Source organism: Phalangium opilio, unplaced genomic scaffold, assembly GCF_054372755.1.
Source record: "Phalangium opilio isolate 3A_F unplaced genomic scaffold, DU_Popi_V2 ptg000009l_1, whole genome shotgun sequence".
Taxonomy (NCBI): domain Eukaryota; kingdom Metazoa; phylum Arthropoda; class Arachnida; order Opiliones; family Phalangiidae; genus Phalangium; species Phalangium opilio.
This window is the reverse complement of record NW_028324146.1, coordinates 862569-878191: the sequence shown is the minus strand read 5'-3', so window position 1 is coordinate 878191 and position 15623 is coordinate 862569. Positions and strand designations below refer to the sequence as shown.

The 15623-nt window shown below is 40.3% G+C and overlaps 3 protein-coding genes and 1 long non-coding RNA gene across 8 annotated transcripts in view; 2 read left to right on the top strand and 2 right to left on the bottom strand.

Annotated features, from left to right (window-relative positions):
* Positions 1–8084, bottom strand: part of Vps13 (vacuolar protein sorting 13C) — an 84799-nt gene extending 76715 nt beyond the window's left edge. The window contains exons 1-2 of one of the 4 annotated variants that reach the window (XM_089845125.1): positions 7600–8084; positions 1847–2040 (exon numbers count right to left, since the gene is read on the bottom strand). In XM_089845125.1, the coding sequence (XP_089701251.1) occupies positions 1847–1946 (100 nt within the window). In that variant the 5' untranslated portion in view covers positions 1947–2040; positions 7600–8084. Of the gene's footprint in view, positions 1–1846; positions 2041–5119; positions 5379–7278; positions 7433–7599 lie in introns of those variants that run through there. The other 3 variants (XM_089845128.1, XM_089845126.1, XM_089845127.1) reach the window with 3 other exon arrangements.
* LOC149713000 (uncharacterized) lies at positions 6615–7606 on the top strand. Its single transcript, XR_016370410.1, has 3 exons — positions 6615–7091; positions 7176–7373; positions 7465–7606. It is a non-coding gene; the product is annotated as an uncharacterized LOC149713000 (long non-coding RNA).
* Positions 8085–10895: 2811 nt separating the features above from the next.
* On the bottom strand, positions 10896–11858 carry LOC149712998 (uncharacterized). 2 transcript variants are annotated; one of them, XM_089845123.1, is made up of 3 exons: positions 11735–11858; positions 11497–11636; positions 10896–11181 (listed from the first exon to the last, which is right to left on the bottom strand). In XM_089845123.1, exons 2-3 carry the CDS (start codon positions 11634–11636, stop codon positions 10914–10916), a joined length of 408 nt encoding a protein of 135 aa, XP_089701249.1. In that variant the 5' UTR covers positions 11735–11858; the 3' UTR covers positions 10896–10913. The 2 variants fall into 2 exon arrangements, with proteins under 2 accessions (XP_089701249.1, XP_089701250.1); XM_089845124.1 differs by having other exon boundaries at positions 11716–11806.
* LOC149712997 (uncharacterized) lies at positions 11286–15325 on the top strand. The gene is made up of 4 exons (XM_089845122.1): positions 11286–11435; positions 12106–12160; positions 12228–12703; positions 13584–15325. The coding sequence occupies exons 3-4, from the start codon at positions 12228–12230 to the stop codon at positions 13972–13974; spliced, it is 867 nt and encodes a 288-aa protein (XP_089701248.1). The 5' UTR covers positions 11286–11435; positions 12106–12160; the 3' UTR covers positions 13975–15325.
* Positions 15326–15623: the final 298 nt, after the last annotated feature.

Here is a 15623-nt window from a genome sequence, read left to right as displayed (position 1 = left end):
ACGAAGAAATACAACAATCAAAATGAGCATTGTTATGATAATTTCAACTTTTCAAATGGAAATTCCTAAAGCTCCACGTTTTCCCTGAACTGTGAAAACGCTATTAAAAGGGACATTAAGGGGACCGTAAAGTCGAAATCAGCGCCTAGGTAAAAATTATACAACCTAAGCACGTGACCAAAGAGAGGCGTGGTTTCATTTCCTAAACTAGCACTTTGGGGAATTGGCGCTGCAGTCTCGTGAAAAACAAGGCCAAAGCATGGATAAAGATTGCGCGTGAGGAAATTTGTTTTCACTCTACAGGATAGGCAACTCCCTATCTCGGACGACAGCTCATTCTGAATATACTCTGTAACAACGTCGGTTGTCAGCACGCGTAAACCTAGGTCTCTATGTAACGTAGCTTTGCGCCTGCTGTCAAGAGACGAAAAACTTCAGGATCTTCAGGATTTATAATATCCGCAAGTTTTTAGCTGGAGTGCACGGACCTCTAGGCTTTATTTTCAAATATTTGCAGCAGGCTGTAGGCAATTTCACACGTATTTGAAACTAAGGCTTAGAGGTCCGTGCACTCGAGCTAAAAAAACTCGCGGATATTTTAAATCCTGAAGATCCTCAAGTTTTTTTCTCTTGTCAGCACGTACAAAGCTAGGTTACATAGAGACCCAGCTTTGCGCGTGCTGACAACCGATGTTGTAACAGAGTATATACAGAATAAGCTGTAGTCCGAGATAGGGAGTTGCCTATCCTATAGCGTGAAAACAAATTTCCTCACGTGCGCGTGGGGAATTGGCACTGCAGTCTAGTGAAAAACAAGGCCTAAGTGTCCACGCCCTCATGAAGTCATTGGACCTGGGCATCACGTGGTGCTGCCCGTGACGTATATGAAGTAATGTTCACCCACACGCCGATGCCATCTTTACAGTCCCTTTAAAGGCTCTTTCAGACGATCCAACTTTTTGACTCAGCTTGATGGGTCAACTCGAGTTGATTCAACTAGTTGGATCGTGTGAATAGACGCTGGATGAGTTGAGTCACCAAAAAAGTTGGATCAGTGATCCAATTTTTGCTGACTCAACTTTTTAAGTTCATTTCTCCAGTCAATCAAAATGAATTACAAAAAAAGCCTTCTTCGCGCGTTATTTCGTAAGTGCCAAGGTAGGTGGCGCTTAAACAGTTCCATTTTTGGTGGTAAAAGTTTAGTTGTGTGAAAAGGAAGGATTTATTTCACTTTTCCCTTCAAAAGTTGGGCAAGTTGATACAACGTTTTGACCCATCGAGCTGAGTCAAAAAGTTGGATCGTCTGAAAGAGTCTTAAAGGGAGGGTGAAGTAGAAAATAAAGTGATTTTCTTATGAATTCTTCTACTAATTATAAGACCATTCTGCATAGTGAAACATCCAGGTTATACGGTCTCCGAGTGATTTTAAAATTCAAATTAGGTTCAAATTTTAAGGATAATTTGAAATAAGCCCCTCCGACCAATCGCGTAACGCCCTGCCTTCCTGTTAACAAAATTCTCGTGGCACGCATGCTCCATGTCTCGCGCCACTATTATCACATCGCGTGCAAAATTTATCAAATCTCGTGAAAAATTTCATTCGACACGGAGTAAGCGTGCCACGAGAATTTTGTTAACAGAAAGGCAGAGCGTTACGCGATTGGTCGGAGGGGCTTATTTAAAATTATCCTCAAAATCTGAACCTAATTTGAATTTTAAAATCACTCGGAAGAATTTCCGGAACATTTCACTATGCATAATAGTCTTATAATTAGTAGAAGAATCAATAAAAAATCACTCGATTTTCTAGTTCACCCTCCCTTTAATTAACAAAGGCGATAATTACCTCCCCATATTCCCAATTTGAGTTGAGATCGGTCGAGATTCTCGACGTAGTCGCCCAAGAAGCGATTGATCAGATCCACCACTAGAGACTCAAAGACCATCTTCTCGCCTGATTTTAATTCCTAGAGATCAACGTCAGCGTTAGCGTCAGCGTCTCAGTTCATCCTTAGCATTAATAACCGAGTTAGAAAGAATCTGCAAAATTTACATAAAATACGTCGCGATTAAAACTTAGTTTCCTTTCATTGTCTCGATTGACAATCAAACAGACGGACAACACCCACGCGCAATCAGCTAGACCAATGATAAGATAATGGATTAGAAAACAAGATATCTTAAAGCATAGCGCAGCTCCAGTGGATCCCCTACAAGTTGACTTTCCTCGCGAACACCAGTTTTGGCTTGGCGAAGGCTAGAGGCATTTGTGGGCGGGATTTATAAGTGCATGTATAAACCCGCCCATTAGCCTTTGCCAAGCCAAACCCGGAGTTCAGGAGGAAAGTCAACTTGTAGGGGATGCACTGGAGCCGCGCTATGCTTTAAGGCCGGCTAGAGGGTTCTCCTGGTACAGAAAATGACTCGCGACTGAGTAACAATTGAGACGCGAGTCGTCCAAGTACAGAGGACCGAGGTTAAGGGGTTCTCCTGGTACAGAAAACAAGGACACATTAGTCACATCAAATTTTGACTTCAAGACTTGGGCACTGCTAAAAAGGCTGCCTTGGTTTAAATTTGCAGCTTATAGACCAATACTGTAAGTACTTGCAGGGGCGGAGTGGTCTCTTCTGACTCGCCACGAGGCACCGCCAGATGGAGTCTACAAGTGATAGGCTAGCCAACTGGCGCTGTCTCTAGCAGTGCTTCTTGAAGCACCCCTACGCCCTGTAAGTTAATCTCTTTACCAATGTCAATAATGGAATGGTCTATTGCTTTTACCGCTTCTCCGAACTGGATATTTTTGGGCGGTAGATACTTATCAGAAGTCGAACTAATTGATCACTAGCTACCAGAAAGAGTTGTAGAGTTATTTTATGCTCGGGAGTATAGCGAGGAATGTCACCTTTACCAGAAGTATATAATACTTCTCTTCGAGAGAAGTGTACAAGCACAAAGCGGGGTGAGTGTAACGTCACTCTTCCCAACATCGGAACATTTAGAGCAAGGTTACTAAACCGAATCACATACGCGATAAATAGTTCCCTCATCATTACTCTATTAGCGTTTAAATATTTGGTAAGACGCATGCGCTTGTGCATTTTTGTGCCACGTCAAGACAATCAAGGTTTGTGGGATGATTGCTGGGGATTTAGTGCCAAACAACTATTGAATTCACCTTACGGTGCGATGCCCATTTGTAATTCGATGAGCGGGAAAGCAAACTAAAAGGGGGAGCCTGGGAAGAATGACGTTACATAACTAAAGCATTAAGAAGATACAGAGTGTCATCCTTCCTCTATTATCCCCTTCTGCCTTTACTAATAAAAGCCCTGGAGACGGCGGAGAGGAGACTTTTAAGAACATATGGACACCAGAAAATTTTCATACCCTTACTAAGAGTAATATAATAGCCTCAGTCTTTATTTTATTCTTTTTACAGATTTTCATAATCAGTAGGGAATAGATCATTCCCTTGATTACTTACAGAGACACCAACACACAGGGGCGTTAGGCCACTGACGCCCAGAGGCAACGCCAGACGGGGTCAGAGCTTACTAAACGCGAGAGGTTGGCTAGCCGACTCGCACTCCCTCTAGCGGTGCTTCTTGGCGCCAAGAAGGTGACCTCTCCCTTCCTGCCCCTGTGGCGTTTCCTTCTCAATGGAATGGTATACCGAATACAGATTCTCTACCTTAAAGCATAGCGCGGCTCCTGTGGATCCCCTACAAGTTGACTTTCCTTGCGAACTCCAGTTTTGGCTTGGTGAAGCTAGAGGCATTTGTGGGCGGGATTTATACGTGCATGTATAAATCCCGCCCACTAGCCTTTGCCAAGCCAAACCCGGAGTTCAGGAGGAAAGTCCCCTTGTAGGGGATCTACAGGAGCCGCGCTATGCTTTAATAGGCATAGTTCACTTCGCCACCGATTCTTTGACAGATACGACGCGTTGCCATGGCTAACAATCAATCGGAGAGACCAATATGGTACTCTACAAAACCAATTGAGCTCCAATAGACTCAAAGCTATAGTTTACTTTTGCAGTATTTTTATTACTCATTCTTAATTTCTGTCCCCAAGAGAACTGTCCCCAAGAGAACTGTCCCCAAGAGAACTGCCCCCAAGAGAACTGCCCCCAAGAGAACTGCCCCCAAGAGAACTGCCCCCAAGAGAACTGCCCCCAAGAGAACTGCCCCCAAGAGAACTGCCCCCAAGAGAACTGCCCCCAAGAGAACTGCCCCCAAGAGAACTGCCCCCAAGAGAACTGCCCCCAAGAGAACTGTCCCCAAGAGAACTGTCCCCAAGAGAACTGTCCCCAAGAGAACTGCCCCCAAGAGAACTGCCCCCAAGAGAACTGCCCCCAAGAGAACTGCCCCCAAGAGAACTGTCCCCAAGAGAACTGTCCCCAAGAGAACTGTCCCCAAGAGAACTGCCCCCAAGAGAACTGCCCCCAAGAGAACTGCCCCCAAGAGAACTGCCCCCAAGAGAACTGCCCCCAAGAGAACTGTCCCCAAGAGAACTGTCCCCAAGAGAACTGCCCCCAAGAGAACTGCCCCCAAGAGAACTGCCCCCAAGAGAACTGCCCCCAAGAGAACTGCCCCCAAGAGAACTGCCCCCAAGAGAACTGCCCCCAAGAGAACTGCCCCCAAGAGAACTGCCCCCAAGAGAACTGCCCCCAAGAGAACTGCCCACAAGAGAACTGCCCACAAGAGAACTGCCCACAAGAGAACTGTCCTTCCAACAAATATAGGGTGTCAAAGTTGGTTGGAGTCAAAAAATTAACCTGAGTACTGTATCTCGGTTCTCTGTACCAGTACCAGGAGAACCCCCGCAAGATGGGGGGGGGGGAGCATTAATTAGCCAATCATTTTAATTTAATTAAAACTGCAGCCTTTAATCAGGGCACGAGTTAAGATCGAGTATTTAATAGTTGAAAAGCAATCGCTTAATTTTATTTGTCGCGGGCCGAAACTCTTGTCTGTGCCAAAAACGAAACGATTCAGTTAAAACGGCTTTAGCAGTCAAAATTAAAAAGAATTCTAAAAATAACTAATGGACGTGGCATCACTAAGTACTTCAAGAACAAAGATGAATGTTTCTAGCCACTTCAACCACCAACCTCAAGTGTTTTTTAAAAAATAACAGTGCCACTATAGTTGTTCTTGAGTAGGTCACGCTAACTAGCAGCAGCAACCCGCGCAAAACGATATTGGGAAAAACTTTAGCTCGCACATTCAAAATACAGTTTTTTAAAATAAATATCATTTCTTGGAGGTTAATTATATGATAATTAATTACATTTAACTCGCGGAAAATATTTTAATCAATAGTTTCATGACCATAAAAACCAACCGACCAGTTCCTTCTTCCTAGCCACCAAATACCATAAAATATCTAAAAATATAACCTAACCTAACCCATGGATTAACTAACGCTGTGGACTGTTCGTTCCGCCTAAAAGACTAAGCATGCATGTTCCAAACACCCCCTAGTAGCAGCTACTATCCCTAACCGGAAGTTATAGGAAAATTGGATTGGACCAAACTTGGATGAAGAATAGTTACACTTGGATATATCACTCGTAGTATAACGTGTGCTTCTGGCCGCGGTCGCGGAAATGTTTATTTTTTGGTTTCCGTTTGTTACGTCGTCTGCTCTGATTCCGTTTGAATTTGAAAAATAAACGGCGGTTAGGGTTAAGATCGTTTTCAGTGGCTTTTGTTTATGCGGTGATTTATGATTATGGAAGTTTTAAAGATGAACTATTATTCTTCTAATTATTATAGTAGGTGACTTTATACTTTAAATATAATTACCTTCTATAATAAAAGAAACCAGTAAAGTTGATGTTTAAATAGCCCTAGGCCTTGGCAAAACTAAACACGTGTTTCTTGTTTGTTACGGGAGTTTCAAGATTTTAACACTACGCGGGGCGAAGGTCGCGTAAGCCATTTGTGGTCCAAAAATTTCTCGACTGATATATCCAAGTGTAACTATTCTTCATCCAAGGACCAAATATCACGTGTCCTATGACGTCAAAATTAAAATCCCGGCTGCGTTCAGTAACGCTCAACGGAGGCTCCGTTGAATGCGCATTCGCCACTGAACGATTTTCGGAACTTCCGGTTTGACGTCACGATTGTAAGCGAAGAGGCATCGAAGTCATCGGCTGTAAGAGCCGATTACTTCGTTGAGCAACGAATTTGTGACGTAGCAGCAATGGAGGAAACTTATCTCCCTGAACGATTTCGAGAAGTTAATTTGATGGATAATTTCGGAACTATTTATAAAATCGGTGTAGCAGCGACTGAATGCGAATGAATAGTGTCTGTTAATTATTTTATGAAATTTTTTCGATTATATCTATGAAGCTTAAAAAGTTATTGGGTTTTAAAGCTTAAGCCTTGGCTAAGTTACGGGTCAGAGTTTGCTCTTATTTCGGCTAGCAGGTCCTCGCATATCCATTTCCATGAACTGTAAGCAGACGATACAACGCAAAGTTTGCAAAAAACCGTTCAGTAGCCTAATACGTCACATAACATCACGTTGATCAACGGAGCTCAACGCGTTTGGTCTCCGTTGAGCGTTACTGAACGCACCCCCCGCCTAAAATTGGGATTGGGCGCCGCCATCTTTAAAATCCGCAAAAACTATTTATTTTGCCTAGAGATGGCGCTATATCTACATCCATTTTGGTCCAATAAATTGGGGGAATGAACAGGGGAATCAAGGAATATTTCGGAACATGTAGTTGGCAGTTGGCGATAGAAATACATGGGAAACACAGTGAACAATCCCTAGCGTTATTTAATCCATGCCTAACCTAACCAAACCATACCTAACCTATAATATGAAGGGTAAAACATAGAAAAACATGGACAATATATATTTTTATTAATTTTTTAACAAATTATCCTATAATTAACCTTGAATAAATTATATTTATTGAAAAAACTGTAGTTTGAATGTGCGAGCCTAAGTAAAGTTTAGTCATAATATCCTTTTCTGATGGATTGAGTTTAATACAAAAAAACCATTACTTCAAAACAGTAACGCGAATTTATTTCTTGACAACAATTTTATAAGAACAAGTGGGTTACTTATTGGTGTTTCATTAATCTACCACCAAATACTATTAACAAAATTAAAACTGATCTACTATAATAAACATTTAGGTCTAAAAACATCCAAGACAGTTAAAACTAAATCAGTACAATATTGTAGACGTTTTTGGGGGTGTGTTCAATCAGAATGAAAGGCAAATATTCGCAGACTCACCCAATATTGTGTTTTGACAATTCAACTGTCATCTACACACTCCTACCTTAATTATCTAATTATTTCCGTCAATTACTAATTAACAGGTCCAATTAGTAAGTGCCGCTCCTAATAAAGAGCCTAGTTTTATTATCTAAATACGTAATTCAATCTATACGGGTTTCAACACCACGTGATTTTATCTAGGTTATTTCGTAATGACAACAAACAACACCCTAGGAAGATGCGGTAACTTACTAACGGCACCCAATGTTATTTCAACATTGAAATACGTGTAAGCCGCTCTTACTCTATACCTAACACACGCATCATATTACTTACCGATTTCGGCGAAGGTTTAAGAAGTTATGATAATCCAGGTTTTTTTATTATAAAAACTGTCCGCTCTGTAATAAAATACTATCTTGGTTACGTCACATTTATTTCGATGTTTTACGCGTGTTTCAAGCCGTACAACAGCTGCTTTTTATGGAAGGCGTTTCCAGGCAGCCGGGCCTAACTCCTCTTACTTTAGTACAGACGAACTAGGATAAGACACGGTATTCCGTAAGGGTGGTGGGCGGGTATTATGCAAAGTTACACTATAACCCATAGTAAGGGCGGGAACGATGCTATCTGCAACCAGGGGTACGTTGTTACGTTCAGTAACCCTCTTTGATGGCAGCGCTTACTAAGCGATGTGAGATTTTTCCTACTGTACGCTTTTTCGCGTTTCCGGTTTTGACGTCATGATGCTCAGCACTTGCCCATCAAAAAAAACCATCTAATCGATATGGTTTTTTTGATGGCGTGACGTAGCGCTTGACTGTTGAAAACTTGACAGACGAAAAGTAGGCGCGGTATTTAAAAATTAAATTCCAATAATGTTATTCCTACAGTAATTGTATTAGTTTTCTTTTCAAAACTACTTCTACCATTCAAACAGGCATAATTTTCTTCAACAATTTCATTTTTTGGGAGCTCGTTTATAATTAAAAAGAGCCATTTGCGCTTCGTAACGTTTTGAGGGCCAGTAAATAAGACGTTTCCCCGACTCCATTTTCTAAAACATCGCTAACTTCAAAATGTCCCTTTTCCGTTCAACAGCCTTTTAAGGCCGGTTCAGACGACACTATTTTTCTCGCTACGCTCGCTCAGATTTTCTGGTTTCACCAGCCTTTAGAAAATTCACTGTTCACACGGACAAAATTTCCTCACCGAGGTCAACAGTGAGAAAATTTTGTCCGTGTGAACAGTGAATTTTCTAAAGGCTGGTGAAGCCAGAAAATCTGATGAGCTCAGCACCAGAGTTGGGCACTCCTCCTTAGATAGATTTTTTTTCCTATCAAACTATCATAGATGGCGAAACTATCAATTCTTCTGGCTATATTTTAGAATGGAACTCCTTCTTAGATAGATTTTTTTCCTCTCAAACTATCATAGATGGCGGAACTATCAACTCTTCTGACTATATTTTAGACTGACATTGCTGGTTATATAGATATTTTTCCTCTCAAACTATCATAGATAGCGAAACTATCAACTCTTCTGACTATATTTTAGACTGACACTGCTGGTTAGATAGATATTTTTCCTCTAAAACTATCATATTTGGCGAAACTATCAATTCTTCTAGCTATATTTTAGACGGGCATTATTTGTTAGATAGATTTTTTCCCTCTCAACAAATCATAGATGGTGAAACTATCAAATCTTCCTTCAATATGTTAGATTGGCTCTCATTGTTAGATAGATTTTTTGCCTATCAAATCAAATATAAATCTTTAGGAACGACTAAATTAATCGATTATTTAATTTCCGGACTTTAAATTTGATTGTTTTCGATCAAACTGATTTGGTCTCTACCTAATTTTACTCTGTTTAATCGATTCCTGATATTTCCTGATTTTGTAGAATTTCTAATATTTTCAAATATTCATATAATTTCCATAATCTCATTTCTCAAGTTTGACTTTTAACTGTCTATAGAGTAGTGTCAGTTCTACGTACGCAAACGTCATACCCTTCTATCTCTTAGCTCAGTGTCATCCCCCTACCAGGCGCGTACAGTATCCCCTCTTACAAAAGCGCGCCTAGAGGGAGGGATGCACAGTCTACTCCCCTCTCTACCGACACTACTCTATAGTTCAAAAGCTACTATCCAAACTTTTTCAAATTATTCGCCCTTGATTTAATCTAAACCATCTACTATAAACGGTTTACTAATAATAATTAAAAGCAAAAATTGCAATTAAATCTACACTTTAATTTATCTACTTCTACGTTTGGATGATTTCGTGGAATCGTTCTTCCTCCTCTATATACAAGAAGCTCCGTCTTCACAGTTTGAACTGTTGAACCATCGTTTATTTGTTTGTTTGAGAGGGTTATAACGACCACCAAGTACAGAATCTTCTTATAGAATAAACCTACACTTGCTAACGTTCAAATATATTAAAAACTTCGATATCATTCAAAAAACGACTTATCTATCCAGAAATTTTCATAACTATCAAAATTGCCTATCAAAGATTAGCTCATAATTTTTTTAAAATGAAATCAGAAAACAGATGTCGCCAAATAAAATCACTCAAAAAATCAATATATTTCTCAAGGAATAATGCCTATCATTTTTTATGATTTCTAAAAGATGGGGTTAGTAGCTAGATCACGTTGAGAATCGATATTTTTCTCTAGAAGATTTCAATTTTCAACGAATCAATGAATCATATCAACTTCGAGTGCACTTTCTAAGCTATCAAACTCAATCAATCATTATAATTCAAATTTTTCTCGAAAATAACTATCAAAATTGATACTTTGATTGGGGAAGATTTAGTTTTCTATCGTATCAAGTGGTAAAACTATCAAATGATATGATAGTGCCCATCTATGCTCAGCACAGCGAGCGTAGCGAGAAAAAGAGTGTCGTCTGAACGGGCCTTTACGTCACTGTGACGTCTCGAGCCCATCAACCACACATCAAGAAAACAGCGATTTCCTTGAGATTTTCGTTACTGAACGTACCCCAGGGATGCCAGATTGAAAACATTGAACCCGCCAAAATCAAATTGGAAACAAGCCCAAAAAACAGCCAAACGGTATTTCGAAAAGAAGCTTAAAAACTCCGGCCCTAAAACAAGCCAGAATTTTACGTGAAAATTTGGTATTAATTTTTCGTTTAGAAACTTCAATGCCAATTTTATACTGACACCATTTTTAAAACCCAAAACAAAATGAAACCCTTAATTGACGAAATATGACCTGTTCAAACGGTTTGACAGTACCATTTGTCAGTTTTCGAGCATTCTACTGATCTTGGCCATTGGCGGTATTTTAAGTACAGAAAGGCAAAGAAAAACGCCGACAAGCCCAATTTCCAGCCAAAAGCCAACCCTTTTACTTCCAGCCAATATTTTAGAGAAATAGCCCAATTGGCGGCTTTCCAAAACAATATGGCATCCCTGTCTGCAACCAATGCAAGGACTATACTGGATTTCTGGCCCACTGGGTAGGAATAGGATTGGTAATAACTAGGATGACTGACACAATTAGGCCACGGGAGTAGACGCGTGCTTCAAAATATTTTGATCATACATAGATTTAATTCACATGAGAAATAAATAAATTCAAAGGCATTTAATCAAATACGTATTTTATTGAATTGATGAAGATCCAACTGTATTTTTAATTCTTTCCAATAACATATCCATTCTATGTTTCATGACAGGTTGTCCTTTTCGAGTTTTTTTGCTCAATTTTGCGAATTTCTCCCGTTTTTCTTTCTTGTATCTCTCCAAGGCGGCAGCTTTCTCTTTCCGGATCCTTTCCCTATCTTCGCGTTCCTTCCGGTTCTGCTCCTTCTTTTCCTGAAATTGCTCCATGGCTTTTTGAAAAGTCGATTTTTGATTCCAAGCATTTTCTCTAAAAATATTCAAAGTTGATCTTCCTGTCTTAGTCTAATCTAGGAAAGCATATACACTTCTACTCCAGTAAAATAACTCCATGCTAATAACAACATATAGGGATAATAGTCTACCGCAGCCCATAGAAACATTTACGTTTCGAGTCTGGCGTTAAAATTCAGTCAAAACGTTAAGGTAATACTTCTCTGGGCATAGTAGGCCTACTAATCAACTTTTCATCACTGACAAGTTTAAAGAATACAATAATTAAAAGTAAGTGGTTAAATGAACTCGTAATTAATCCGTTTAAATGGTTGTCAAAAGGTTAAGTCACCTTTTATCTTTCCTGGGTCGCCTCGACTCCTTGAAAGCGCTTCTCGTATTTCGCTTGTGATTTTCATTAAGCCTCGGTTCTGTCTTTTCTCTATTATTTGAACCTCTTTGACGAGGGTTTTCAATAGATCGGGGTTTCATCTAGAAAGTAATTGACGCAAATTAGATTTAAACGCAATTAGAATTGAATAGCGAATGGCGGGAATTAAAAGTTAATTACGAAAATAATTTTAATGAACCTTGTTTTGGTAATGGCGATCAATGATCGGAGCAGACGGATTTCAGAGAGTTACATAGCTCAGCTGATTCAGTTGAACTTGTGATAAAGTTTATAACTGATTCTAGATCCAACTAAATATGTACCGTATTTTTTCACATTGAAACACAAGCGAAGTAAACGTATCGCGGAGGGATTTATGTACTAAATCGCAACTTGAAAAACGTAGTTTTGGACTTAATTAACGTTTGAATTATTAATATTAATTTTTGTTTTTCATTTTTAAATTAAAAATTGTCAGATGCAAGTGACACCTAGCTTTGAAATTAGACCTTTAAGAATAATGATTGTTTTGGCAACCCTGTTTGAACTTAATTTTATATTTAATTTCAGATTAACATTGACAAGGCTAAGGAAGTATCACAAAAACAGTCACACGCAACTTAAGGTTCCTAAAAGAAAATATATTCAAAAAAATCACGCAAAAGCAATCTAGAAAGTGAAATTGTGTCTAGATGGCGCCACGACGTAACAACGATCCTTCGGGAAACCACCATCAGTTCTACAGGAAATTCCGACCGGGAGAAATGATCAACTCGCAGGCGAAACAAGTAATCCTAAACGTGTTTTTCCACATCTCGAGTCTTCACCCTGAGAAATCGTGGAACAAGGTGGCCCTAGAGGCGGCTGCTTTAACGGGCGTCTGCTCCAAGACGATATTCAAGCTGAAGAGCGAGAAACAGGCCTCCCTGTACCTGGATAATCCGCCCCCCAAGGAACCGTCGCCCAACGAGAACCTGACGGGCGAAGAAGCCCTGGACGCTGAGGGAAACCCCATTCCGCTAACGGGCCCCGATGGCGCCCCCCTCCCCAAACCGCCGGCCAAGAAACGAAAGAAGGGCGAGAAAAGGGAGAAGAAGGAACCGCGACCGCCATCCCCTCGTTCCATTAAGAGGAAATGCACCGTTAGGCCAAAGAAAAGAATCGAAAGGTATTATAGTTACACTAAGGGGGTCTTCCATTAAGGACTGTACTGAAGTGCAGTGGGTTTTATGGGTCATTCCGAGTGAAAATGTAACTTTCGTGACATTTTGCCACTAGAAAGACAGTTTTCAAGTTATGAATAGACTCAACAATCTGTACAATCTCACGTAGAACCCGTTGTACTTGTACAATCTCACTTAGAATCCGTTGCACTTGTACAATCTCACTTAGAATCCGTTGCACTTGTACAATCTCACTTAGAACCCGTTGCACTTGTACAATCCCACTTAGAACCCGTTGCACTTGTACAATCCCACGTAGAACCCGTTGTACTTGTACAATCCCACGTAGAACCCGTTGTACTTGTACAATCCCACGTAGAACCCGTTGTACTTGTACAATCCCACGTAGAACCCGTTGTACTTGTACAATCCCACGTAGAACCCGTTGTACTTGTACAATCCCACGTAGAACCCGTTGTACTTTTACAATCCCACGTAGAACCCGTTGTACTTTTACAATCCCACGTAGAACCCATTGTACTTTTACAATCCCACGTAGAACCCATTGTACTTGTACAATCCCACATAGAACCCGTTGTACTTTTACAATCCCACGTAGAACCCATTGTACTTTTACAATCCCACGTAGAACCCATTGTACTTTTACAATCCCACGTAGAACCCATTGCACTTTTACAATCCCACGTAGAACCCATTGTGCTTGTACAATCTCATGTTGAACCATTTGTACTTGTAAAATCTCACGTTGAACCCTTTGTACTTGTACAATCTCACATAGAACCCTTTCTGTGGCCTCATTTTGTACGCTTATGCACTGAACGCGTTTAATTGAATGAAGTGATACAAAGAAGGGTCATTTTTTAGGTACGACGAGAGCGTCTTGACGGCCATTCGATTAAAAATGCACGAATACTTGGGTCGCAATGAACCACCGACAGTCAGCAAGGTGCTCGGAGATATCAACATGGACGAACAATTGCCCAACTTTTCCAGGAGCACTTTTCATCGTATCCTGAAGGACATGGGCCTGAACACCTACTTGCAAACGCCACACGGTCCCAAGAAGAAGGTCAAACCGGAAGGGGCCCCCGGACCCGGAACGGTGACGCAACAACAGACCCACGTCATGCCCCCGCTTCACCCTATACACCCCACACACGCCAACCCGCCCCCGCCCATGAACTATGGTCCTCAGCCAATCAGAGATCACCATCCTCAGCCCATGCATAACGTTTCCAGAATGGGCTTCCAATAGATAGATGAATTAAAGAATTTGATCTAACGTCCTATCTGCTTCATGGAATGTCCTCCTAAGCTTCCATTATCCTTTTTTTATTTCCCCATCGACGGTTAATGTCTCCGGTGACGCAACCAACCGTCGTCTTCATAGTTTCTCTCCACTTCTATTGGTCTCTTAGTTCGCCGTAACGTGAGATTCCTTAGGGGACTTTAAAGGGACTATGGACGTTTGAAAAAGGCCCCGGTGACGCAACCAACCGTCGTCTGCTAGCGCTTTATGTGGCTTTCTCCAAAATACTGGTCTCCTAGCCAAGCCAAAAACCTTATATGGTGCTTTGCTGTCACGGAAACCATATTTAGCGGGACTCTCCAATAGTCCCTTTAAAGTTAGTTTTAAGAGACCAATGAAAGGTGAGATTAAGCAAACGGAAGACAGTTTTTCTTAAGCTGATAGGGTATTTAGTGAAAATGGACATTTAAAGGGAAGGAGACGTTTCTGGAGCAGATAGTGTCTTTAAAATGGTCTAGTAATAAAAGACAGAAGTCTGACTGTCAATGAGTCACATGGCGGGAAATCGAAAAATGACGTCACAAGTTTTATCGAATTTTACGCGTGTATTTTAAAAGGGAGCGAAAAACTAAAATTACAAAAGAAATTCCTACATTACAATTATATTATTTAACTCCTCTTTAATTTAGCGAAGCATTAAGTTTTCCCTGAGGAGGCAGACGCCAGGTTTTTTGTAAATAATTTCAAATAGACCACTTTCACCTTTTAGTAGACGACTAGACTAAAGTAGAGTTTATTTTGGTTTGACCATCGCCTAGTTTTCTCAATGGTGCAGACGACAGAAGAGATAATTTAAAAGATAGTTAGAGAAGTTTATTTTGCCGTTAAAAGGTGGCGTTAGTGTTCTATTTAAGGTAATCCAAGCTTGGTCACATCGTAAACGCCATATGAAGTCATCAATTCCTCAATATGTCGTCACATCCTGATTTTCATCCCCGCCCATTATTATTATTATTATTATTGCGTCACGATAAGCCCTCCCTCTCAACCAATTTTCGAGTCGTGTCTCTTGCATTTTTGACCAATTAAAACTATTAAGGCGCAACCAATAAGAGGGAAGCAGAGATGAATGACGTCACTACCCTTATTTTCTTTCACTCTGTTATGTTCATTGAGAAGGTTGCGTTTTTTAAAACTAGAGGTCAAACTATTATTTGTAGATTTTTTAAATTAATCTTATCCTGTATAGGATAGTGTTTATATCCTCCTTGTTTTTGTAACTATTTCATTTTTGTATGTGGTTCAAGAAAAACAAAGAAACAAACAAGTAAATAAATGAAAATATCGGTCATTCAAACATTGTTGTTGATTTATTTCCTCCGTCTTACTGTTCTGGGTTCATACTGAACCGAGATAAGTCAGAAGAAAGGGGATTAAAAAATTTTACTGGGACAGACAGGGATTTTCAATAGAAATATTTCTTACGAACCACGTTGTTTTTACGCGCGATCTACGAAAACTGAAGTTGACTTTTAACGTGTTTCTATGTGAAATTTATGTGAGAAAACAAGAATTAAGAACCAGCGACCTATGGATTACAATTGTCACTCTATAGTCCACCGCTCTACCAACTGAGCTATCGACGGCTGATTGCT